We start from the raw sequence: 24588 nt of genomic DNA, 5'->3' as shown, positions 1-24588 counted from the left end.
TGACGCGCGGCCGCCGCCCGCCCCCCGCGGGACGGGCAGGGCATACCACCAATCAGAGACCGGGACAGCGGCAGGACCCGCCTCCCCGACCAATCACGGCTCTGCCAGGCTGAGGGGGTCAGCCCTCTGGGAGCGGTGAGGGGCGGCCGCGCTCCCTCCTCGCCGCCTGCGCGCGGGGCCTTCATTGTGCATACGGTGTTAATTCATGAGGTAATTGCGGGTGGCGTCTGCTCCCTCTCCCTGGCGACGTCCCAGAGGCCGCCCCGGGCGCCGTAACCTCCCTCCTCGTCTCATGGAATGAGTGACATCCGCGGGGGCCAATCGCGCCTCAGCTTTTACCATGAGTGGCGGCCATCAAGACCAATCGCAAGCGCTGTCGGGGCTGCCGGAGGCTGTGATTGGTTGCGGGGCGAGGGGGCGGTGCCGGAGAGGAGAGGCGGAAGTGAAGGAGCGTCATGGCAACCGCGGGCGCGTCGCGGCGTTCCGGAGTCCCGCGGAGCCGGAGCCCCTGAGCCCTTGAGGGTCGGCCCGGGCCTGTTGGAGCCTCTCGGTGCGGGCCGGGTTCTCTCGGAGCCCTTAGGAGGCTGCCCGCGGGTCGCGGAGCCAACACGGGCCCGACCTGTGGGGGGTCTCGGGGTGGTCCCTCAGGGATTAGTGCTGCAATAATGGTGTCATGATTTCCTGCCTCTACTCCGTGCTTTCATTTTTCCTTATTAACTCAGTTTTGTTGGGATTTTTTTTCCTTTCTAAAAGGTTCCTGCTTGTTGAGGACGACACGGGTCGTGTCGGGAGAGGAGACCAGAAACCCAGGCGGTGATTTTTGGTGAAGTCACACATAAGGTTCGCTGTATTCCTGGACTCGAATTCCCTGTATTCCCTGTATTCCCTTTGCGCTGCCCCTGTCTGAATTGTGTGGCTGGGTGGCAAAGATTCCCTGTACTGCATGAGGCACCCGTCAGTAAATCCTATGTCATTCAATGCCTTTTCTGCTGTACGTTTATCAGTACCTGAAGGGATTCTCCAGGAGAGCTGGAGAGGGACTGGGGACAAGGCATGGAGGGACAGGACACAGGCAATGGCTTCCCAGTGCCAGAGGGCAGGGCTGGATGGGAGATTGGGAGGAATTGTTCCCTGGGAGGGTGGGCAGGCCCTGGCACAGGGTGCCCAGAGCAGCTGGGGCTGCCCCTGGATCCCTGGCAGTGCCCAAGGCCAGGCTGGACATTGGGGCTTGGAGCAGCCTGGCACAGTGGGAGGTGTCCCTGCCCATGGCAGGGTGGCACTGGATGGGCTTTGAGGGCCCTTCCAACCCAGCCCAGTCTGGGATTCTGTGATCCTCAGTCCTGTGTATTTTCTCTGCTATGGCCAATTAAACCTGTTGATCTGGTTTAGAACTTCTGTATCACAAAGACTCAAACTGCCTGCAAACAACTGCTGTGTTTGTTATAGAGTGTTCTAATTTAATTTAGCAGGGCTATAATTCCTTGTTTGCCCTACAGACACTGCAGATGTCACCGTTTGGTTGCTGTGTTTTTTTCAGGTCGCTATGAAGGCCTTGTACGGTCAGCAGAATTCTCCTGGAGAGGAAATGACATTTGTGTTCCAGGAAAGAGTGAGTTCCCATCAGAACAGCTCTGTTCATCAGGAGTGGGAGAGGAGAGTTTGGCTGAATGCCACGGGGGAATTGAAGCACTCAAATCTTCTGCAGGCTTGGGAAAGGACTGGTAGGATCCTTGCACACACAGGCAGCCAAAGGAAGGGAGGGGAGGTGTATTTTTTCATCAGGCAGCACTTGCCAAGACCAGTCCTGGATTTCTCTGCAGTTTTGGTGTCCAAATTTTACAAACAAGCTTTGCAGGCATGAAAAATGAACCCTGGGTCCACATTTCCTGGCTGAATTTTCTGGTCACTGAAAAAGTAGAAATAGAGCTTGAGGAATTTATCAGCTTTGGGATTAGAACAACAGTTCTTACAGGGGTTGTTTGCTTGATGCCATTTGGACTTCATTTTGCACTTGAGTATTGACCTCAGTGGGTTTGTCAGGATTTGTGCCTCAGATAAAGAGGAAAAAAAAGCCTCAACAGAAAAATAATGTCAGTGTCTGATGAGGTTTAGTAAAGTCTAGTGGTCAGTTTGCAATAATAATATAATAATATAGTAATATAGCAATAATGATGATTATAATGGTAAGTAAGGTCTAGTGACCACTTTGCAATAATACTATCATAATATAATGATGATGATGATGATAATAATAGCAGTAATAATAATAGTAATACAGATGTATTCAAAATAATGTGGTAAACCTCTTTTCCTTGAAAAAAACTGCCTGTTCTGCCTACGAAACAATCTAAAAAGTGGGGAAGTGCTTTCAGGAGCTGGAGAAGCTCCCGTGGGCACATCCATTGTCTAATGTAGCAACTGTGAATCTGTCCTAGGAGAGCCTTCCTCCCACCAGAGACCACGATGTGAAAGTGCAGGTCAGAGCCTGTGCTCTGAGCTGGATGGATACAAAGGTATTTGCTCGGTGCTTTGTAGAAGCTGGGGGTGTCTGTGGTTTCCATGGCCCTTGCCTGGTGACTGGCACAAGCTGAGGCTGTGGCCTTGCTGCTGAGAACGGGCACAGGACTGCTCTGGGCTCTTGCACATCTCTGAATAAAAAGCATCTGGAATTTGGTTCCTAATTTATGGAGACAGACCAGTTGTCAGGTGTGAGATCTCTTGCAGTAAATCCCTTTTATCTTCATCTGCACTCTAAGGCACAGGTTGGCTTGGCTGGTAGTAACTCCCTGCTTTTTAATGTGCTTTTAAATTTAAACACAGTATTCAGTGCCATGGTTTAGTATTGACTGAAGAATTTGTGTACTTTTTCCCCTTAGATAACGATTTGATAATGGCCCAAGCTTACTGTGGTGATCCAACACTGTAAGATGATAATAAACATGCAAGGGTAGAGCCTTATAGCACGACTGATGGAAGCACTGTTTTCATTTAGCTCCTGTCAGAAATTAAACTGAAGAAGGAACTTGTGCCTGTTGGGCGAGAAATTTCGGGAGTTGTGCTGGAAGGTGAGTGAGTGCCAGTGCCCAGGGAGGGGAGGGAGCGGGGATTACAGTCAGAACAAAGAGCTCCTCTTTGGGTAGGGCACCTTAGGAGCAGGAACTCTTTGCTTCCTTGATTGCTCTCCCAGTGCTGCACTGGGGCCCCTCCCCTGAGGTGGAGTGTCCAGCCTGGCTCTCAGACACACACGGTGTGTACCTGCATGGAGCTCTTTGTGGGTGAGGTGCCGAAATTTAGGGAATTCAGCATTTGGGCTTGGTATGTGTGTAATCAATAGAATTCCTTTTTTTTCACTAGAAATGTGTATCTTTAGTTTTGTGAGCTAGTGATAACCAGTGCTTCCAAATGCACATCCCATTCCAGCTATAAATATTTATCTTCTTCCCTTCTTTCCTCCTTTTCACCTCTCCTTGGTGAGTTGGAAGCAAGGTGACCTTTTTCCAGCCAGATGATGAAGTGGTGGGTAAGTTGATGCCTGTTTGCCTCATCAACTAACACAGTCAGTCATCTTTTTATAATGAATGACTGAGCTTAGAATAATTGGTAAAGCTAAATTAACCATATATTTTCAAAATTAAATTGCTGTCAGATGAATAACTTATAAATGGAAATTTTGTTCTCAGAATCTTCTCTTAGGATTTGAAATATGGTGTTGTATTAACCAACAAATTGTGAGTGATGCCTTAGGAGAGAAGAGTTATTGCTTAGGGACATTCTTTCACACCTGTTTATATTTTGTGTGCTGAATCAAAGGATTAGAGGATGACTGAAGTTCTGAAAATAGGACAGAGTGGAGAGTGATGTGGGGAGAATGTGTGTGTGGGGATTGTGGTCCTTCTTGCATTATTCCCTCATTGCACAAGAGCTGCTCTGGGCAGCTCCTCTAGACTGGTTATTCCCTGGATAAACCCTGGAGACAGCTCCAGGTGTGCACAAGCACATTTTTAATGGGAACTGTGAAAGACTGGACACAGCAGCCAAATGTGCAAGGCAAAGCCCTTTGGTCTAAATGGAGTGTGAGATTTGTGTGGGAGAGGGAAGAAAAGAATGGTTTTCCCTGGGATGGAGGGGACATTAATCCAGGAGACAGAGCAGGTGCCAGAACCTCCTGTTCAGGAGAGTTCTGTGGCCAGTGAAGGTAAAAAGCTCAGTTATGACCAGGATGGAGGGCTTTTTTCTGCCTACCCTGCCTTTGCTTTCTCTGCCTTCCCTGGGTAGTTTGGTTTTCCTGCACGTCCTTTTTCCTATTCCTGCTTTTTAGCACTCCCACATTCCCATGTGTTCTTCCTCTGCTTCTTTCTGTGCCTTTGTTGCTGCCTTTGCAAACCACACGTTCAGGAATTGGGATGGGAGAGGGGCTGTGGGGTGGCTGCTCCGTGCCTCAGATCCATCCTCTGTGGAATGGGAACACTCAGGGCGTGGAATGAGTTCAGACATCACCAGGCAAAAATGACACCTGCAGCACCAAAAAGCACTTGGTGGTGTCTCCGTCCTTCCTCCCTCAAGCCCAAAGTGCTGTAGAAGCACCTCTGGACCTGCCTCATCCCCACAGACACCCCAGGCAGGACCTGGCCAGGTTCTCTTACCTGTCCCAAACCTGCCAGGAGGGGACGGAACCCAGACCAAGCGGGACCCGGGAATTCCTTGGGAGACTGCTTTGGTTGGAACGATTGCTTGTGTGAAATTCAAGTCCATGTTCCTTTTTTTTCTCAGGAATTTTGCCCCTGGATTCTGAGGAGTCTGGTGTCTGTGAAGTTATCCTGGTTCATGAGCATTATTTGGGTATGTAAATGATATATTTTGCTAATAATTGTTTTTACTATATCTGTAGAATTCAGTCTAGCTTTTCTAACAGGGAGCCCTTTACCTTGGACCTCTGGGCACACTCCCTCCAACATTCCAACATGCCAGCTGCCTCACCAAGTCACAGCAATTTGAACCCTCAATGCTCTCAAGGTCTTTTTCTTTGCTGTCACCATTTCACAGTTCACGATGGCCTAAACCACACAAGCAGACTCTGTTTTTTTCCTTTTCCTTTTCCTTTCCCTTTTTTTTCCCTTTTAATTTCCCATTTTGTTGCTTCACTGTTGCTATACTTTTTCCTAATCTGTCAAAAAATTTAATGAGGAGAAATTTGCTTTTTTCCTCTCTTTGACTCATTCCAGCAACAACACTTGGGAACAGGCTAACAGATAGGATGAAACAAACAGACTGGAACTGGAGAAAGGAATTTTCAGGGATGAGGGTCAGGGAAAGCCTAATATTGAAACATTGTTTTCCATTATTGTGAGCTTCCAGTTTTCCCTTTCTGGGTATAGATTGCTTTGATGAGTGGGATACTAAATGCGGGAGTCCCTGTCTTTCTTCCAACAGTTTGTTACCTTGAGCAAGCTATTCTTTCGCTCAAAATTTGCTCTTCCCAAAGAAACTGTTGCTGCCCCATCCCTGGCAGTGTCCAAGGCCAGGCTGGACACTGGGGCTTGGAGCAGCCTGGGACAGTGGAAGGTGTCCCTGCCCGTGGCAGGGTGGCACTGGAGGGGCTTTGAGGTCCCATGCAACCCAAACCAATCTGGGATTCTAAAATCTACATTTGTGTCCTGTTGTTTCTGTGACTGCTCACAAATTCCAGCTGCGTAGCTATGAGGTGGCTCCTTTAAACTTGGTTATACCAAAATGGAATCCCTACTTTCATTGTGTAAAATATGGTAAAATATCCTCTCCATGGCTTCTTAATATATGAGAGGGAAACAGGAGTTGCTGTTGTGGAGCTGTTTGCAGGCGGAGTCTTCCTGACTCACTGTGGCAGGTTTTGCTAAATCAGCCCCAGGGATTTCCTGGTTTTTTACCATCTCTTTTGTGTGTGTGTGTCTGTGTGTGTCTGTGTGTCTGTGTGTGTGTCTGTGTGTCTGTCTCTGTCTGTGTGTCTGTGTGTGTGTGTGTGTGTGTGTGTGTTTGTCCCCCCTCAGTTCACAAGCCACAGAAGGTCTGTTGGGCGGAGGCGGCCGGGACGGTCCGGGACGGGCTCCGCGCGTACACGGCCCTGCACTACCTGTCCCAGGTGTCTCCTGGCACAAGTGTCCTCGTCCTGGATGGAGCAAGTGTGGGTAACAGCTGGGCAATAATCACAGATTCCCTCTGTGCAAATAACTCCCTTAGCACACGGCCCCTGCATTTCTCACAGTGGGACTCACCAGGGCGTCTGTGGGACTGCTGGCAATGCCCTTCATTTCATGGATTTGCAGGAAGGGCCCTCCCATGTGAGATCCTGAGCCAGGAATATTGTCCTGCCTGGAGTGGGGGGGATGGAGAGAGGGAGGGTGTTCCCGTGTTCCACAGTAGCACAGTTTTGCCCTGAGTCCTCAGGGATGACTGCAGGAAAATGCCTTATTTTTCAGTCCTCTCCCAGCTCTGTTTTTTACCTTTTCTTGGATGGAAATAATTGGATTTGCATCCCTGCAGTTCTTAGTGCTAATGAAGATGTGGGGCTCCCTTAGCCAAGGCTCTGTAATGTAAACATGGCTGGGGCTTTTTGCTTGGAGCTTTTCTTCCTTCAAGCTCCGAGTTCCAACTGCAGTGAAGGTGGCTGTGGTAATTAAAGTAGAATCTGAGCTATTTTGTTGACAAGAACCAGTTAATGACTAAAAGTTCATTCAGAGCTTCCCAGTCACTGAAAAGATTTGTTTTGGCTTCACTTAGGACAGAAGCAGATCCGGGAATAATTCAATTCTTGGTTCAGCTGTGTTTTGTTGCAGGAGTAAGTTCATTTCTGGGTACTCTCCTGAGTGACCTTTGCAATGTAATTGTTCTTAAACAACATCAAATTGTTGCTGTGAATAAATGAATTAATAAATGAGTCAATGAACCTGCTTTTCCTTTCTCAGCCATTTGGTACCATCGCGATTCAGCTGGCTCAGCACAGAGGGGCCAAAGTCATCTCCACTGCCCACAGCCTGGAGGACAAGCAGTACCTCGAGAGGCTCAGACCTACGGGGGGTGAGTTTTACCCTTCAGTGCTAAAGCTTGTCCTAAAGAATGTCTCAAAATATTTTCTTCTATCTGGTCTAGAGACTTACTTCAGTAAAAATTAAATACAAATTGATAAATAGCCTAATTAAATAGTTTTCAGATTTGTTCTGTACTCCACAGGTATTTGATTTCTGGTTTAGCTGTACTTAATGGCATTTTTATTCTCCATTTAAGTTGTAATGACTGGCAGTACTTTCCAGTAGTGCTGAGTGCTGGCTTTTGGCCTAAGTGCTCAGGAAATCTTTTCATTTGATGAACTGGTTGCTGTGGGCAGAGGGAAGGATCGCTGACTCACCACTGTCCCAGTGTGTGCCCGAGCTCACACACCTGACATCCAGTACTCAGCAGCCTCAGATTACTCCTCGCAGTGTTTATGAAGTTTCAGGTACTGCACAGCTGGAGCTGGACATGCACAGGCTCTGCATTCTCCTGCTTTCTAAAGGAGCTTGGCTTCACACACAACTTGCATTCTTCCCTGACTTCTTCCCTTTCTTCTCTTTGATACTTCAAGTTTGGGGTTTTTTTCCTCTGAAAGTAACATGAGAAAATACTCTGTGTAGGAGCTACTGGCATCTTTTCTGATCAAAGTTTTAATGGTGTTTTGTGGAGGAGAGTGGAATATTCCTCTATTCAGACAGTTCTAAAATAAAGGATGGATTGTCAAGTCTGGCTGGATTGCAGCAAAAGGTTAAAACTGGTGCCTGCTATTTCCTCCTGCAAATACCAAGTGCTGCAGTATAATCCCCAGATTTCTTTTTCAGAGTATGATTTTTGTTGTCATTCACTGAAGTTTACAGAACAGCAGCTGTAAAATGCCTTTGGGGGGAAGCCTTGTGCAGCCACATCTGTATGGTCACAGCTGCATCCACCAAAGCCCCCCTGGGCTGGGGGAAATCAGCTGCAGGAGGTGATGGTGCTGGCAATGCAGCACCTGCCAGGCTGATTTCTCCAGACCTTGATATTAACTCTGGTTTTGCAGTATGACAAAAAATCCCCTATTTTTTCCTTATTTCAGCAGCCTATTTCACTGTCTCTGTGTTTGTATATTTTACTGCACCAGTAGTGGTGGCAGACATCAGAACTGGAGGATTTTTGGGAATGCTGTTGCTATGCAGAGCCTTGTTGCACCAGCTGTTACAGGGCCAAAGAGGAAATATGAAAGACCTAAAACTTTCTTTTGTAATATTTTATGGGTATATTTTGCTAATTATATGAAAAATTCATGAGCTAAGAAAGGACTTGGCAATTTCATTCTCACTTTTTACAGCATTTTAAAGTTCTTTGAATGTTAATATCAAATAGATCCTAAGTAACCCAAGCTCTAAGTGGCTTATTGTGTCTGTGGGTGGAGAATATTTAGTTTTGTGCTGTTCAGTGTGTTTTTGGTTAGTTTTTGGCAAAGTTTTCAGTGAGCAGCAGTTTGTGTTATCATTGTTGAGCATACCAAGCTGCTTCCTGGAATGGCTGAGGGGGAAAAAATGATAACTGCAACTTTATTTCAAATAAAGAAATAGAACCTGGGTACAGCATTAAAGAGAGAAACAGTTTGAGTGCAAAAGCAAAAAGCTTTTAAAAGTGTTCAGGCTTTTTGGTTTGTTTGTTAATCAGTGTGATTCCAGTGCCTGAAGTAGAAGTTCTGGTAATGTTCAGGACCAACAGGATGGGGCTTTTTTTGTCTTCAGTATTCTCTGGAGTAAAAATTATAATAGAAGGAAGGAGGGGATTTTAACAAATTTTGACATTTTAATGTCTGTGTTTCAGGCTGGAGACAGAATATTCCTTAAATAATGAGTTTTTGTTAGAGAACACAAGGAAAAGTATCTTTACATACACAGATATTTCCTCTGCTCCCAAGGGCACCTCCTGCTATTTTTTTAGTTTGGTTTGTGAGATTTTTGTTCTGTGCCACCAGCACTGAGCTGTCAGGGGATGCCTCTGCTAAGAACCCACCAGTGATGTCCTGGCTCTCCTGAGCACAGTCCCTAAACCCCCAGCACATCCTCTGGGTGACAGGGTTTAAATTTTGCAGCTGAGCTTCCTGGGGGAGAGCAAACTCTGGGAACAGGCTGTGGAATCCTGGTGTTTCTGTGCCTCCCAAACAGTGGAGGAGGAGAGAGACTGAAGTTTTGCCAGTCAGAAAAATGTTACTTTGGAAATTGTGCAAGTCACAGCAGAAGAAACTGAACTAATTTACAGATGTCCTGTGAGAAATATATAAATGACAAAGGATTATGGAAAATTATATTACAATTTATTGCTTGGCCTTTTCCACAGTGGTGAGAACTTTTTTCAGCATTTTTTAGGAAGGAAGTTGACCAGGATTTTGGCAAGTACTGTTTGAATTATTGTTCTGAGTTAAGGACATTTTTGCTAAACAGAAAGGAGAAAATAGTCAAACTTATGGAATTCTGGCCTTTCTTTTTGACAGTCAGGCTTTGGGCTTCCGAAACCAGAATTATTTTCAAAAGGTGAAATTATTTGCAGAAATAATACCATGTCAAATTGCCCCATTAAAGAAAATCTTTTAACTTCCTCACTGAAGAAAACTAAGAAGAAAAGTATATTATGGGGGTTTATTTGCATATGGGGAATGTGACTATCATTAATTAATTAATTATTATCCCATCTTCAGTAAATTTTGACTGTGTGTTGTCTCTAGTGAAATCATTTGACTTCAGTAAAAAAAGAGAGGGAATGACTTAGGATTTTAATGCATCCTATGATTTAATTGGGGATTTGAAATGACAAAAAGAACCAAACCCAAGGTATTAACTGATGATTTGTTAATATCCTTAATGACCAGCTCCTTGCTTTATTCTTCCCTCCTTCCCTCTTTCCTTCCCTGCTGCTGGGATCACATTCCAGAAGGAGGCCGGCAGCCTTTGGTGGGTAAGTACAGATCGGAGCTGAGGCCAGGAGCCTCTGGAAATGGGCCTCCAAATTTCTTTGATGTTCTTTCAGTTCTCATTTTGCTGTGAAGTTTTTGGCCTGTTTAGTTTCTAAATGTTTGTTCTTCCTCATAATGATGAAACAAAACCGGTAGCTGCTCCTTCTCTGCCCTTGTGCTATTATTATATTAAAATCGCTTTTGCCTGAAAGAGAGCAGGGCTGGATGGGAGATTGGGCAGGAATTGTTCCCTGGGAGGGTGGGCAGGCCCTGGCACAGGGTGCCCAGAGCAGCTGGGGCTGCCCCTGGATCCCTGGCAGTGCCCAAGGCCAGGCTGGACATTGGGACTTGGAGCAGCCTGGCACAGTGGGAGGTGTCCCTGCCATGGCAGGGGTGGCACTGGATGGGCTTTGAGGTCCCTCCCAACCCAACCCATTCCAGGATTCTCTCCTTCCTGATTCTGTGGTTCATCTTTATAACCAGCCATAAATAGGACATCATAGATACAGGACAGCAAAATGTGTTGGTGGCTTTCAGTTCAGCAATATTTCAAGAGCAGATGTAAATCCCTTCATCTAAACATTTAATGAATGACCCAGAGAGCCAGGACTTGGTAGTTTTGGACAAGAATAGTAAAGAATGAACTTAGAGAAGGATTTCTAATCTTAGAGTGCCACATTTTACCCTTTTGGGCCAACAGACTCATGAGTTGAACTTCTGCATTTATATTGTTTGGTATTGATTTTGCACTGTGTTGAAAATGGAAAAAAAAAAAAGGTGTGCCAGGGGTTTTTTGGGTGTGGCTGCAAACCCATTTGTGGCACCTGCACAGACCAGAAACTGCATGTGCTGCTTGGAATCCGAGCTCCCATTTTTGAGCATCTAAACTCCATTGTCATGGATCTAAAGTTGGCTTTTTTGGAGTTAACGCCGTGTCCTGCTCCGGCAGCCCGAGTGATCGACGTGTCCCATGGGAAGATTGACGTGGCCGAGAGCTGCCTGGAGGAGACGGGCGGGCTGGGCGTGGACATCGTCCTGGATGCCGGAGGTACTCCCGGAGGAGTGCCTGCTTCCCTGGGCAGCCCGTGGGGGTTATTCCACAGAGCTCCTCTAGCACCCACTAGTGGGAACATCTCGGAGCCAGCCGCTAAATGTGGCTGAAATATTCCTCTGCCTAAAACTGGAAATTGAAAAATGGGTTCCAAGAGTAGAGCTGTGACGGCATTGTTTATGCTGCCTTGTTTGAATACAGAAATTAACCCTAATTAACAGCACTGTCAACCTGTATTGGCAACCAACTCTAACAGGTGAAAACTCTGAAGTTACTATTCAGAGTAATATAAATGAAATATATGTAAATAAAATACTACTACATATCATTATACTGCATATTATATCTATTTATTACTATTGTTATATATTCTATATGTATTATAACATTGCTGATAGGTATTTATATATAATAGTATGTAAATATATAGTAGTATATAGCTATATCATTTATATATTTGAATTATATATTATTTTATATAATATATACTATTTTATAGGATATATAACACTATATATAGTATATATAACACTATTTTATAGTGTGTTATATATTGTATTTTATATATTATACATTATGTTATATATACTATATATTCTATGCTTTATACATTCTGTGTATTATATATATTTTATACATTTTACGTATTATATATACTGTATTATGTATAATATATATACTAATATGTTATATACTATATAAAATAAGTTATATTGCTAGTCTATGTTGTTGCTATTTATATTATAAATATAAACAAAATATTCCTCTGAATAGTAACTTCAGAGCTATTATAAAATATTACTCTGAATAAAGTATATAAAATATTCAGGGTATAAATAAAATAATAAATTCAGAGTTTTCAATGATTTTTAATTGAAACAACCAAAGAACTCAGAGTTCCACTGAAGTGTGTGGAAATAAATACACGTTGAATTTTCTACATTTTCTTCTGAGCTCAAATAAATTTATTCTCGCTCCCCAGTGAGGTTATACAGTGCTGAAGATGAACCAACTTCCAAATCCCAGCTGCTCCCTCACAAACACGACATCATCACTCTGCTTGGGGTTGGGGGACACTGGATAACGATGGAAAAGAACCTGCAGGTAAAGATGCCTGTGTCAGGGAGTGGTTTGTCCACAGAATCTAGAGATACAGACACATAAAACTCTCGTTTCAACCCGTCAGTGTTACAAGTTTCCTCACTTTTAAGAGTGGGCAAGGGGTGGGTTTTTGTTTGGTTTAACCATCTCTATAAAAGAACCATTTAACCTTTATTTTTGTACAGGAAAACGGAACTAAATACCATTTTTCTTTTTTCTTCAATTTGCTTCAGCTGGATCCTCCAGACAGCCATTCACTGTTCCTTAAGGGAGCCACAGTGTCCTTCCTGAACGATGAGATCTGGAACTTGTCCAATGTGCAGCAGGGGAAATATCTCGATATCCTTTGGTGGTCCTCTGGAATTCTCCCTGCTCATAGGAGTGAAAACACAACTGGGAAATCCCACTGAGAGGTTCTCTGCTGCCCAGTGTTGCAACTCAGCTGAAAGGTGGAGCTAAAGAATAAGAGACACTCAGGTTTTCAGGTATTTTCTGCATTCCTTTTAAATATATCATGGAATCCCAGACTGGTTTGCGTGGGAAGGACCCTAAAGCTCATCCCACCCCACCCCCTGCCATGGGCAGGAACACCTTCCACTATCCAGGTTGCTCCAGGCCCTGTCCAACCTGGCCTTGAAAATGTCTCTACAAGCTTCATTAAAAGTAGTGCTGCAAAACATCCATTCTGGGGGAAAAAAATGAACTATTTTGGTTCAATATTGAACCAATTAATTGAAGATTTGATTCTCTAAGTTTTTATTTTATGCAAGTGACATTTTGGATTTTGTTGTTGTTGTTGTTGTGCTTTTGGGCATTAGACACATCACCTGTAACCTTAATGCACTCGTGTTCACTGCAGAAGTGGAAGTGTTTTGGCTTCCTAACCTTTCCTTTATTTGCAACGTACAGAGATGTTATGTACATAAAATGTACTGATTTGTTTTGTACCTAAAATTTATGGAGGGGAAATGTGGATCGGGAAAAGGAAAAGGAACGTCTCCTACATTTGGGCTGATGCAGCTGCACTGGGCTCCCTGGGCAGGACTTTTTCAGCCCTGGAAGGTTTGGGTGCTTTTGGCTTTAGGGACTTGTGTATCCTGTAAAATTCTGGAGCATCTGGCATTACTGCCATCTGAAGAAATCACAAATTGATCACTTTTTAAAAGAACTTGAGCTTCAAATATCAACCTGATTGCCCTTAAAATGAAGGATGAACCTTATTGTTTGAGTTCATACAAAGACTGAATACAGCCCTGTGTGTTGTGCTGTTGGTCATTAACTCACAGACCCCTCACATGGCAGTGGTGCTCCAAGAACTTCCAGCCTCTGCTGTGCTCTCAACTCCATTTTGGCTTTTTATCAGGTGCCTGTATGAATAGGCACAACAGCTACCTGGTCCCAAAATCTGTTCTCTTCGTTTTGCACAGATTATTGATTTGCCATTTTGCCATTGATTATTGATTGATTGATTGATTGATTGATGTTGTACTAGTGCAGGCTGCACTTGTATTTCATATTGAAATACTGAGTATTTGCATATTGAAATAATTGAAATATTCTATATTTCATTTCTGCATCCTGTTTCAGGAAAGGAGGTTTCTGATATAGAAACAAGTGCAAAAATCTGATCTAAAGCCTGGAATTGAGGTTCATTTTCATTTTGCCTTGATCCTGCTGGGTTTGTATCAGTACAGGGCTCTAACCAGCAAACGTGATTGTAAAGAGATTTCTCTCCAGCTCTGTTGCTGTTCCTTAACAGTCCTCTTGGATACCCATCCTAGAAGATATCATGGAGAAATTATCAAGTAGCGTTTTCAGGTGAGAGATGTGGAGTTTTTTGTGGTTTTTTTAATTCAGCATTAGAAGTGGAAAACTCTTGCCAGCACTAACACTCCTAAGCAGAGCTTCAGGAGATAGGAAGACTGCCATAATGAGGTAGGAATGGAAGATCCCTTCCCTTAAAGCCAGGATAACAATGTCTGTTGAGCAGAACCCTCCCCACCACCCCCTTTTTTCCCCCTGCAAGAAGGATATCTTTTAATTCACTTGTGGCTGCTGTTTGGTTTGGGGCTTTTCCCTTCTGTGCATTGGAGCAAAGCCATAAAACTGTTACTTTGTTGGAGGAGGGAGGTTGACATGATGGAAGTAAAATCTGTCCTGTGAGATTTCTGTTGTTCTGAGTGTGCTCACCAGCACTTTTTACTGTTTCGTTTTAGGCCTCAGCTGGATGAACCGATCCCATTGTATGAAGCCAAAGTTTCTATGGAAATAGTTCAGAAGAATCAAGCAAGAAAGAGACAAGTCATCCAGTTCTGACACACAACTTCTGATTTCCCAGCCTGGGGAAGATAAAGAAATGTAATGTATTTGTGGAGTAAATCAGCGTACACTTGCAGGAAGTTCTGTAAACAGAATTTAAACATCCTTTGTACCTCAGCACAAATGGTCTCTGAAGCTTCCATGACTTCAGGACTTTTTTAATTCCCTTGAGCAGAATGTTCCCATCAGCAGCTTCTAAAGAAGGAGCCTTGAAATAAAAATCTTGTCTGCCCTGCCCCAGTTACAAATGTCAGAAACATCTACAGGCAAACTCAGTCACTGTTGGTTTACCCTAAGAAATTAAAGAGGGAAAAAAAGATGGTTTTATTAGTCTTTTTTTCTCCAACCCCTGCCAGTAGTTACCTTTATAGTTACCTTTTGCTTTTGAGTGCACTGGGACCAAATGCTACACTTAAAGACCTTAATCCACATTTAAAATTGTTATTCAAGCGAAGGACAGGCAAAACTATCCAGGCTGGCAAGGATGCCAGAAGGGAAGGATGTGGTAATGACAGCAGGAGTTTCCTCCAGCTCTTTGCCTTCCTTTCAGCACTAAGGCAGTAAACCTGGTAAATCCAGAGTCCCCAGGCTGGTGGAATTGTGTGAGTGAGATGTTTGAGGCACTTAATGTAGCTTGTTACCTTTGATATCTCCCTGTGCTGTGCACTTTCACTTCCCTTCTTTTAACCTCAGCACAGCCCAGATCTGTCTCTCCAGCATTATCCATGATTGTGGCCTGTCTGCAAGTCAGCAGTGGGGAATGAACTGCATTTTTCTTTCCTCAAAGCATGTGCCTTCCTACATGCTCTGATTTGAGAGCAAAAATACTTTTTTATCTTTCAGCTGTGTTGCTCATTTTCACTGTGGATGGCTCAAACCACGGACACGGGCACGTCAAAGCAGTGTCGGGAGTGGGAAAATTTGAGACAAAATAGATTATCCAGAAGCACACTTGATCTGTCTCCTCTCACTCACCAGACCTGGAGGAGGTGCTGGATAAATGATGCGCGGCAAGGCGATGAAATCAGGAGTAACTCTGGTTTTACTCCTTGTGTGCCGCAGTGCAGCCTCGGAAAGGAGAGGGGCTTTGTGCACACGGGCACACGCGGCCGGAGCGTGTGACCCCGCGGGAGTCCCACACGGATCCTGAAGCCTTGTGCCCAGCTGTTGAGTTTTTCCCTGATGTTGCTCAGTTTTGCTTCAATGTTTCCAAAGTAAAGCCGATGAAACAAGAAATTAACAAGTTTAAAAACCAAGAACAGCAAGTGACAAAACTGCAAGTGAAAGATTTTTTAGTAGTATCATTTTTCTTTTATTGTATCTTTTGCCAGTAGAGATGCTGTTCCTAACTACCTCTTTATGACTTTTCAGCCACATGTATTTCTAATTATACCTTTCTAGTATATGTTATGTCGTTTAAGACCAGTGTACAACAGAATAGTGCAATCAAATGTGGTTTCCTATCCCAAGCAGATTTAAAAACTCGTTTCTTTATCCCAAACAGACTAAACCCTGTGGGTTTAGTGTCACATCTCACACAACTGGGCCCGTGTGGCGATGCTGCCGCAGCCGAGCCCAGCCCTTCGGGCCGCTGTCCGTGTGCATTTGGAAGCGCACGGACACAATTCCAGCCCCGTCTGGCTCTGTGCTTCGTGTTTGTGTTGCCTGTGCGGGCGGAGCGGGGCCGGCGGCAGCCGCGCTCCCCTCAGAGCCCCTGAGGGCGGCAGCAATGGCGGCGCCGCTCCCTCAGCACCGCCCCGGGGCGGAGCGGGCGCGTTTTGGCGCCAAGACGAGCCCGGGCTGTGTCCTGGCTCTGCTCGGCCATGGCCGCCCCTGCCGAGCCGGGGCCCGAGCCCGATCCCGGCTTCAAGAAGCCGCCGGCGCTGCTGCGGCTGAAGCGCAAACGCCCCGGGCGGAGGAACGACCCCGCCGCCACCGTCGAAGCCGCCGCTGCCCCGGCCCCGCGGGGCCCCTCTGCGGCCGGCCGCCGCCGCAACCCCTTCTCCAGCCTGGACAACGCTCCGCAGCGGGCGGCGGCCGCCCCTCAGTCTCCGGCGGCGGCCCCGGCGGGCGGGGATCCATCGGCAGCGCCCTTCTGGCAGGTGGGACCGAGCCCCGGCAGCGGGGTCCTTAGCCCTCACTCATCGCCCTAAGCCCTCAGCCACCACATTCAGCCCTCAGACATCGCCGTCACCCTCAGCTCTCAGCCCTCAGCCATCGCCCGAAGCCCCTTGGAAACCCAGCCCGGGGGTCGCCCCCGCCTCCTCCAAGGCCCCGCTGGGCTCGAGCTGCTGCTCAGCGCTGGGTGCGGATTTGTGCTCGCCTGAGCGGGGTTTGTTTGCAGCCCGGGCTGCTGAGGATCACTCGTGAAATGTCACTGCAAGGGCAGTTTTTTAAATGATCGGCCCTGTGCTTCCTTTGTGCTGTGCCTTATGCTGCTCTTTAATTCAGTTTTTAGAGCCGGCCTGTGAAGAGAAGCCCTCCGGGAGAGTGGAGACTGCTGAAAGTTCCGACTCACTCGCCCTAAGCAAGGTATGAAACAGCACATACTGCTGAAAAGATTTCAGCTGTTCTCAGGGCACAGAGAAAGCTGAAACTGTTTAACTTGGTATTTGGTGGGCCATCTCTGTATAAAAGAATGTACTAAAATGTCAGTATTCAAGGAAATTTCTTACATTGATGTTTTCTGTGCTGGTGACAGCCTTCTAAACCCAGCCTTCTGCCTGACCTCACTGCTATTGTAGTTCTGTGGACAGAGGTTATTGTATTTAAGTTTTATTAACACGTTGACTATAATTTTACTGTTTCTTAGTTTTATATGTAGTTGAGATGAGGATGTTCTTCACCTGATAGACCTCCTGAAGTCTGTTTTTAAGCTACAGAAATGGAGCACTTCATCAGGCACGTAAGAAAGAGAGAATTCCTGAAAACCAGCCCTTGAAATTGAAAGAGTTTCAATAGACATTGTCTGATGTTGTTCTAGGTACAGAAACTGAAGTTCAAACTAAATTAGAAGGATAGAAAAAAGAGAACAAACTGTCCTGGAGGTGCCCAGGGCTTTTTTCAGCGTATTACGTTACAGTCACCAGGAGAGGGTGAAATGAAATAACCATTTTGGCATAGAAATTGTTATCTTCATAAACATCAGATTTAGGGCTTTTTTGTTTTAATCATCTATCTTTTTATTTGTTCCTAGTTTGTATTGTTGGAAGGACTAGTGAGTGAAAACCCTCTCGTGGTTTTATAAGCAATAGAATGGAATATTTCTATTAGAATGTGGTACTGAGTGAAATAATCAAAATAAGAAACTGTGCCTGTGGTTCAGCCTGCGAACAGGTTTGATTTTCTGCGAGTTAACTGATGCTATTTCTGTTTGGCCAGGACCTTCATTCACCTCTTGCTGTACCCAAAGTTCCCTCCTCGCCAAGGCAGGAATTCCCTGCAGACTGGAGTATTAAAACACGGGTTCTCTTCATGTCCTCCCAACCCTTCACCTGGGCAGAACATCTGAAAGCGCAGGAGGAAGCGCAGGGATTTGCTCAGCACTGCAGAGCGACAGAAACCACCTTGCCCCAGAGCGTGCAGGTGAGAGCTGGGCGGGTGGCTGGAGCCACAGCTTTGTTTCTGGCAGCTTTGCTGTCCTCCTCAGCCACTCTTGCATCCCCAGGAGCCCCAGCTGTGCCCGGAGCTGCGCTGTGCCTTCCAGCAGAGCCTCGTGTACTGGCTGCACCCCTCGCTGCCCTGGCTGCCGCTGTTCCCCCGCATCGGGGCAGACAGGAAAATCGCCGGAAAGGCCTGTCCTTGGGCACAGGACGAGGCCCTGCAGCAAGTGCTCATGAGTGACTGGTAAGTGCAATCCAATTACTGATGGATTGGGTGAGGGTAAGACGAGGAGATTTTAATTAATCACAGAATCACAGGGTGGTTTGGGTTGGGAGGGACCTTAAAGATCATTGCATTCCAACCCCTGCCATGGCAGGGACACCTTCCACTGTCCCAGGCTGCTCCCAGCCCCAGTGTCCAGCCTGGCCTTGGGCACTGCCAGGGATCCAGGGGCAGCCCCAGCTGCTCTGGGCACCCTGTGCCAGGGCCTGCCCACCCTCCCAGGGAACAATTCCTGCCCAATCTCCCATCCAGCCCTGCCCTCTGGCACTGGGAAGCCATTCCCTTTATCTGTCACTCCATCCCTTGTCCGAGTTCCCCTTCCAATACGTCAGTAGGAGAGAATTGCCTGCTGTGACAGCGCTGTTTATTCCCATTGCCAGGTCTGTGAGCTTCACCTGTCTGTACAACCTGCTCAGGGCCAGGCTGTGTCCCTATTTCTACGTGTGCTCGCCGCAGTTCTCGGTGCTGTTCCGCGCCGCGGGGCTGGCGGGCAGCAGCGTCCCCACGGCCGCCATCGCCCCCACCACGCGCGGCCTCAGGGAGGCCATGAGGAGCGAGGGTAAGAGCAGCTGGGGCTGCATCACCCATACAGGGGCTGGGACAGAACCTTCACTGCTCCCTTTCCTCTGCCCCAGGCATAGAGTTCTCCTTACCTTTGCTCGAGGAAAGTAGAACCAGGAGACAGAAAAACTCTGAGGAGAGTTTGGGAACAGAAACCGCTGATGGCCTCGGAGGGGGCAGCAGTGTGGAGGATGCAGGGTAAGTAACAATCTTGTGCAGTGCTGGAATTCAAGGGCATCTCCAGGCTCCTGCACAGTCCATTTGGAAAACCTTCCTCAGAGGCACTGCCCTCCTAACACTGATGCTGTGTCTCCAGTGAACCAGCTCCCAGTGATGATGATGATGATGGAAGTTTCTCTTGGCTTGAGGAGATGGGAGTCCAAGACAAGGTGAAGAAACCAGATACTATTTCTATCCAACTGTATCCTTTAGTCTTCCAGCTGTGTGACAGTGGGAAGCCCTGCAGCTGTTACAGTGCTGTGGTACACATTTAAGTTCTCTAGAAGTTTTTGAGAACTGTTTTCCAAATATGAATCCTCACATTCCTACATGTTATGATGTACTGCACATTTTTTTTTAGTAACTTTGCACGTATTTCTAGGAATCGAAGCCAGGATTAAGATGCTGCTTAATATTTGAATAACAGATCTGGATGAGTGCAAAGCTTGGTGGGGTTTTGGGGGTTTTGGTCAGAAAGGGTGTGGGGGGTTCACCACTCCAGCTTTTTGGCACATGGACCCTCTCCACTGGCCCGTGGTTTTCCCTCGACTCTGCTCCCAAGTCGCAAGGAGAAGCACGAGGTGCAGGTGGATCACAGACCCGAGTCGCTGGTGCTGGTGAGAGGCAGCAACACCTTCAGGCTGCTGAACTTCCTGATCAGCTGCCGCAGCCTGGTGGCCGTGGCGGGGCCGCAGGCGGGGCTGCCCCCGACGCTGCTGTCCCCGGTGGCCTTCCGGGGCGGGACCATGCAGACGCTGAAGGTAAGGGACACATGGGCTCTGGGAAGGGGAACGAAGTGGTTTCCTCACCCAGGGGATCACACCCTGGCTTGGTGCCGTTTCCCTCAGGCACCACAGCGGAATTTTTGTGGCTAAAGCCTGAGTCAGCATTTTGTCTGCAGCACAGCCTGTTCCTAAATCCTTACAACACATCCCCGTGCTAAACTGACATCCCACCGTTCCCTTTCCTCACCTCCCGAGAGACAGGAGGCTGGGCAGAACTGCCCAGAGGGAAAATGGTTGTTAGGGTTCTCCCTAGATCTTGTGGGGTCTCAGACTATCCCAGCCCCTTGCACCAAGGAGCCTCTGAGCCACAGCTCACCAGCTGTTCCTGCAAGGAATGGTTTGGATTGGGAAGGACCTTAAGGATCATCCCAGTCCCACCCCTGCCATGGACAGGAGCACTTTCCACTGTCCCAGGTTGTTCCAAGCCTCATCCAGCCTGGCCTTAGGCACTGCCAGGCATCCAGGGGCAGCCACAGCTGCTCTGGGCACCCTGTGCCAGGGCCTGCCCACCCTCACAGCCAAGAATTCCTTCCCTATATCTAACCCAAATTTCTTCCCAGTAGGAACAGGATGAACTACTTGTTTCACCAGAGGAGTTCATCCTGTTCTTCTGCACTTCCCTGCACCATCCCTGCAGCATTCCTGCAGTCCAGGGGGTACATTTTAGAAGTTGTTACAAGGACGGTAAAACCTCATGCATTGCACAGTTGACAATGTGGAGAAGTGTTTCTATTTTCAGTGGGCCCGTGGCACTGCAGTGTCACAGCTGGTGCGAATTCCTCCTCGCTGCGCTGAGTCCAGCACTAATCGCGGCCTTCTCCCCTCAGGCTCGGAGCATCAGCGGCCGAGCCCGGGTGCAGGGGGGCTTTGAGGACGTGTTCAGCCTGGAGGTGCTGGGGCCCATCCTGCCTCACGCCCTGCACGCCCTGACGCTGCTGCTGGGCCCGGCGCAGCGCGGGGCCTTCCGCGCCCTGCTCAGCCCCCACGAGCCCAGCGCCGCCTTCAACACCCGCGCGGCCCCGCCCCAGGTGAGGACCCACCCGCGGCCCTGCTCGGGAGGGAGCGGGGAGCGCAAACCGGGGCGTTCCCTTTCCGCAGGGTTTGGCACCTGAATGCCCGGGATCCCCTCCTGCAGCCCCTGGGGCTTGTCCTGCCTCAGCAGCGGGGTAATGGGAAACGGGGAGCTCCCCAGCGGGATCCCAGTGACTGCTGGAACTACAGGCACCCTACAGAAACACTCATTCCGTGTGTGTCCCCTTCACAGGAAGCTGTGCACCAGGATCTCCCTGCCTGCGGGCTGCATCCCAAGACTTTGGATCAGCTGAGCCAGTGTCCAACCCTGGGAAAATCATCCATCCGCTTGCTGGAAATGAAGGATTATGCCTACACCTGGAAGGCCTAGGAATGCTGGTCCATGGAGCAGGATGGTCCCCTCGGGGTGCAGGTGCTGAGCTCTGGGCAGGGCGGGAGGGACACGAGGGACTCGCATGTCCCAGGCAACTGCTGCACATGAACACTTGCAAGGGCTTTGAAGGAAGGGAGGGGAAAGGCCTTGGACATCTCCTTTTTTATTGAAGAAAGTATTTTTTAAATAAAACTTTTGGTTTCATTGGTCTGGTTTGCCCCTGGCAGGTCGGTGTTCCCCGTGCATACACACACCTTCTGTTCCAAGTATGGAATTTCTGCTCCTGCTTGGGGCAGGAATTTATAACCAGTTTGGAACTAGAACCCCCCCCGGGGCAGGGGATGGGAGCAGATGAGCTTTAAGGTCCCTTCCAACCCAAACCTTCCGGGATTCTATGGATGGGTGGAATTCTTGGCAAAACCCCTTCCCAAACTGCTCACAGCACCCTGCCCCCCTTGGCAGCTGCACCTTGGTGTGTGACACCTCTGGGTTTGGAGTCATCTCTGAACTCCCCAGGGAGGATGGAGGTCAGGGGGACCTGGAGTTGTGGCTGCAGCTGGATCTGACTCCCCAGAGCTGCTCAGCAGAGCTCCCACAGCTGGAGGTGGCACTCGGTGCTCTGGGCTGGGGACAAGGCGGGCATCAGGCACAGCTGGGCACAGCTGGGCTGGGAGGGCTTTTCCAGCCTCAGGGATTCTGGGATCAAAGAGAGAGAAAGGAGGTGCTGTGTGCTCCAGCAGGAGAAGGGTCTGACCCGGTGCTCTGAGTGTCTCCCTGTAGAGGGTCACAGGTACTTTTGGGGCACGTGTCACTTTTCCACAGCTGTTGGGTGAGCACATTCCTGCAGCAGGGAGCCCCACAGCTGCGGGAGTAGAACCCCCTCGTGCCTGTACTCTCCAGCCTCATTTCTAATCTGGTTTCTCACTGGAAATGAAGCTGTGGGCAGCCTTTCCCTGCTGGTGCCCCTCAGGGTCTGGGATCACCGAGCAAACCCCTGCAACCTGAACATGGGCACAGCGCAGCCCCTGAGCCTGGGCCAGCAAAAGCTTCCTCTGCCTCCAGATCCTTTTCCTCCACACCATGGGAAGTGTCCTGCCCCAGGGATGCAGCAGGAATGCAGTTCTGCTGGAATTCTTGGTGTTTAATTGTGGCTTTCAGATCTGCTGTGCCATGCCAGCCTCGGGATACACTGAGCTAAACCCTATCCAGGCCCTCCCTTAGGACACAGCTTGGAGCACTAAACACTGAGAGCATCACACTCTGGGGAGTTCAGGGCAGCACAATGCAAAATCAGCTGGTTTTTACACTAGGCCCTAACTGATCTAGAAGCAAATTAATGAACTTTTCACCTTTGATTAGTCCCAGACACCAGGAGTGAAAATCCAGCACTAATGGCAGCATGGGGGACAGCAGCAGCCTGGGCTTGGGTGTGAATGACACGTCAGTGACTCTGCAACAGCCCCAGCCTCTGCTCCTGCTGGAAATGAGTTTTCACCTGAAGGAGCAATTCTAATCCAGCCCATCCCCACTGGATCTGTGCCCTGTGGCCTGTTCCAGGCAATGCCATGCCGAGTACTGTCAGCCTGGTTGGATATTGGGAAAGGTTCTTCCCCCAGAGGCTGCTGGGCACTGCCCAGGCTCCCCAGGGAATGGGCACGGCCCCGAGGCTGCCAGAGCTCCAGGAGCGTTTGGGCAGCGCTGCCAGGGATGCCCAGGCTGGGATTGCTGGGGGGTCTGGGCAGGGCCAGGGGTGGGACTGGGTGATCCCTGGGGGTCCCTTCCCACTCAGGATATTCCGTGATGCTGTGACCAATCTCACCCCCAGCCTGTGAGTTCTGCAGGGACTCTGACCCAGCTAACAGCTGGCAGCCATTTAAAAACACTGGAATTACAATTCCATTGCTGCAGTCTGGAACTATTTCATTTCAGGAACTGCCCACGGAGCTCTTTCTCACCTGCTCTGCACCAGTATCCGAGCTGGAGCTGATCCTTGTTTGAGGCCACAGCTTTGCCTGGAACTCCAGGAGCAAATTCCAGCTGCTCCCAGCTGCAGGACGCAGGGCTGTTTCTGCAGGATATGTGGCTCCAAGGAACACACAGACCCCCACCTTTAAGGCACGAAATCCAGACCTTTCCTAATCGCTATTTTCTAAATGGAGTTTTTAGTGGGACTGGATTTCTCTGCTGCTGGGAGAGAACTCAGGTCTTTACCTTATACATGGGAAACAGGGACACAGAAAAAGGAACAAAACAAGTGCAGGGGGTTGTACGTTCCCAAATTTGATTGTGTCCACCTGTGAATCTGGAGCTGCCATGGACAGCATGGATTGAAGAGAACCCTCAACAACTCTGAGGTTTGAGCTCTGCCAAGCCACTGAGTGTGGTGAGGAGCTGCTCCCGCCCCCGGGGTGGAGGCAGACCCTCCCCCAGCACTCCCAGAGTGCATCCTCCCACAGTTCCCGGGGATTTCACACCTCCCGAGCAGTTCACAGGGCGAGGACAAGCTCCTCACATTTAGTCAGAGACCGAAGGCGAGATGCCAAAGGGAAAAAAGTTTAATTCAAGACAACAACGTCCATGAAATGAAGATCAGCTGAAGCATTTCCAGAGCGCCTGGACAGACTTGGAGGGGCTTTTCTGTCTCCAAACCAACCCCAATTCTCTGCTGCACAGGAGACACCGACCTTTGTCCCTGCAGAGCAGTGAGACTCCGTGTTCCGTGACACTGATGGGATACACACGGCTTTAGGTGCCGGGAATTCCTCAGGCCAAAGGCCCCTCAGGTGAGGCCCGAGCAGCCTCGCCGGGTTTGTTCCTGCCCCAGACCCAGCTCAGGCTCACACCTCAAAGACTTGTCTGGGACACGCACCTGAACGAGCCCAGTGCAGAAATCCTGGCAGCTGCTCCTACCTCGGGTCCGCCGGGGAGTGTGCGCTGCCCTTTGCAACCCCACAGCACACAGATCAAAGAATAATGCTTCTTAAATAAAAAATAAAATTAAAAGCAGGAAAAGCTTTCTACATCCTCTCCGCTGTCCAGCTGCCCAAACTCTGATCAGGCTCCTTCAGGGCAGACAATCCTTATGGAAACACTTCATCCTAAGGAGTTATTTTGTACAAGTTCAAAGCAACCAAAAATAACCAGCCCTGCTCCTGCCATCCCAACAGCTGTTGAGAATCCTCACAAAGCCACTCCTAGACTGTGTGTGTTTCTTGCAGAAGGCATTTTGGCGTACTTGAATTCCTGTTTCCTGGCTTGGCATCCATTGGAATTACCGTTTACTGACCAGGGG

The 24588-nt window shown here is 48.3% G+C and overlaps 2 protein-coding genes across 3 annotated transcripts; both read left to right on the top strand.

Moving 5' to 3' along the window:
• The first annotated feature begins 124 nt into the window (after positions 1-124).
• Positions 125-14760, top strand: CRYZL1 (crystallin zeta like 1). Of its 2 annotated transcripts, none has more exons than XM_069006112.1 (15): positions 125-210; positions 754-840; positions 1538-1609; positions 2436-2513; positions 2993-3065; positions 3476-3520; positions 4771-4839; positions 6024-6157; positions 6939-7050; positions 9949-9972; positions 10920-11018; positions 12004-12125; positions 12356-12461; positions 13895-13940; positions 14339-14760. In XM_069006112.1, the coding sequence occupies exons 3-15, from the start codon at positions 1544-1546 to the stop codon at positions 14436-14438; spliced, it is 1074 nt and encodes a 357-aa protein (XP_068862213.1). In that variant the 5' UTR covers positions 125-210; positions 754-840; positions 1538-1543; the 3' UTR covers positions 14439-14760. The 2 variants fall into 2 exon arrangements, with proteins under 2 accessions (XP_068862213.1, XP_068862157.1); XM_069006056.1 differs by lacking the exon at positions 125-210 and adding an exon at positions 442-550.
• Positions 14761-15891: 1131 nt separating this feature from the next.
• On the top strand, positions 15892-21506 carry DONSON (DNA replication fork stabilization factor DONSON). Its single transcript, XM_069005982.1, is given in 12 exon segments — positions 15892-16069; positions 16072-16236; positions 16239-16543; positions 16893-16973; positions 17823-18026; positions 18109-18287; positions 18707-18885; positions 18962-19085; positions 19204-19308; positions 19669-19867; positions 20719-20919; positions 21156-21506. Coding segments are annotated over 12 exon segments (2058 nt in total). The 3' UTR covers positions 21294-21506.
• Positions 21507-24588: the final 3082 nt, after the last annotated feature.

Source organism: Aphelocoma coerulescens, chromosome 1, assembly GCF_041296385.1.
Source record: "Aphelocoma coerulescens isolate FSJ_1873_10779 chromosome 1, UR_Acoe_1.0, whole genome shotgun sequence".
Lineage (NCBI taxonomy): Eukaryota > Metazoa > Chordata > Aves > Passeriformes > Corvidae > Aphelocoma > Aphelocoma coerulescens.
The sequence above is the reverse complement of the archived record's forward strand: the minus strand, read 5'-3'. Positions and strand labels throughout refer to the sequence as shown.

What these genes read in the sequence shown, in the direction of transcription:
- CRYZL1 (XM_069006112.1), top strand. Translation starts at nt 1,544, where the DNA reads ATGAAGGCCTTGTACGGTCAGCAGAATTCTCCTGGAGAGGAAATGACA. An exon ending in TTCGGGAGTTGTGCTGGAAG is followed by an intron (nt 3,066 to 3,475) that starts GTGAGTGAGTGC and finishes CTCCTTGGTGAG; the next exon opens with TTGGAAGCAAGGTGACCTTT. An exon ending in CGATGGAAAAGAACCTGCAG is followed by an intron (nt 12,126 to 12,355) that starts GTAAAGATGCCT and finishes AATTTGCTTCAG; the next exon opens with CTGGATCCTCCAGACAGCCA.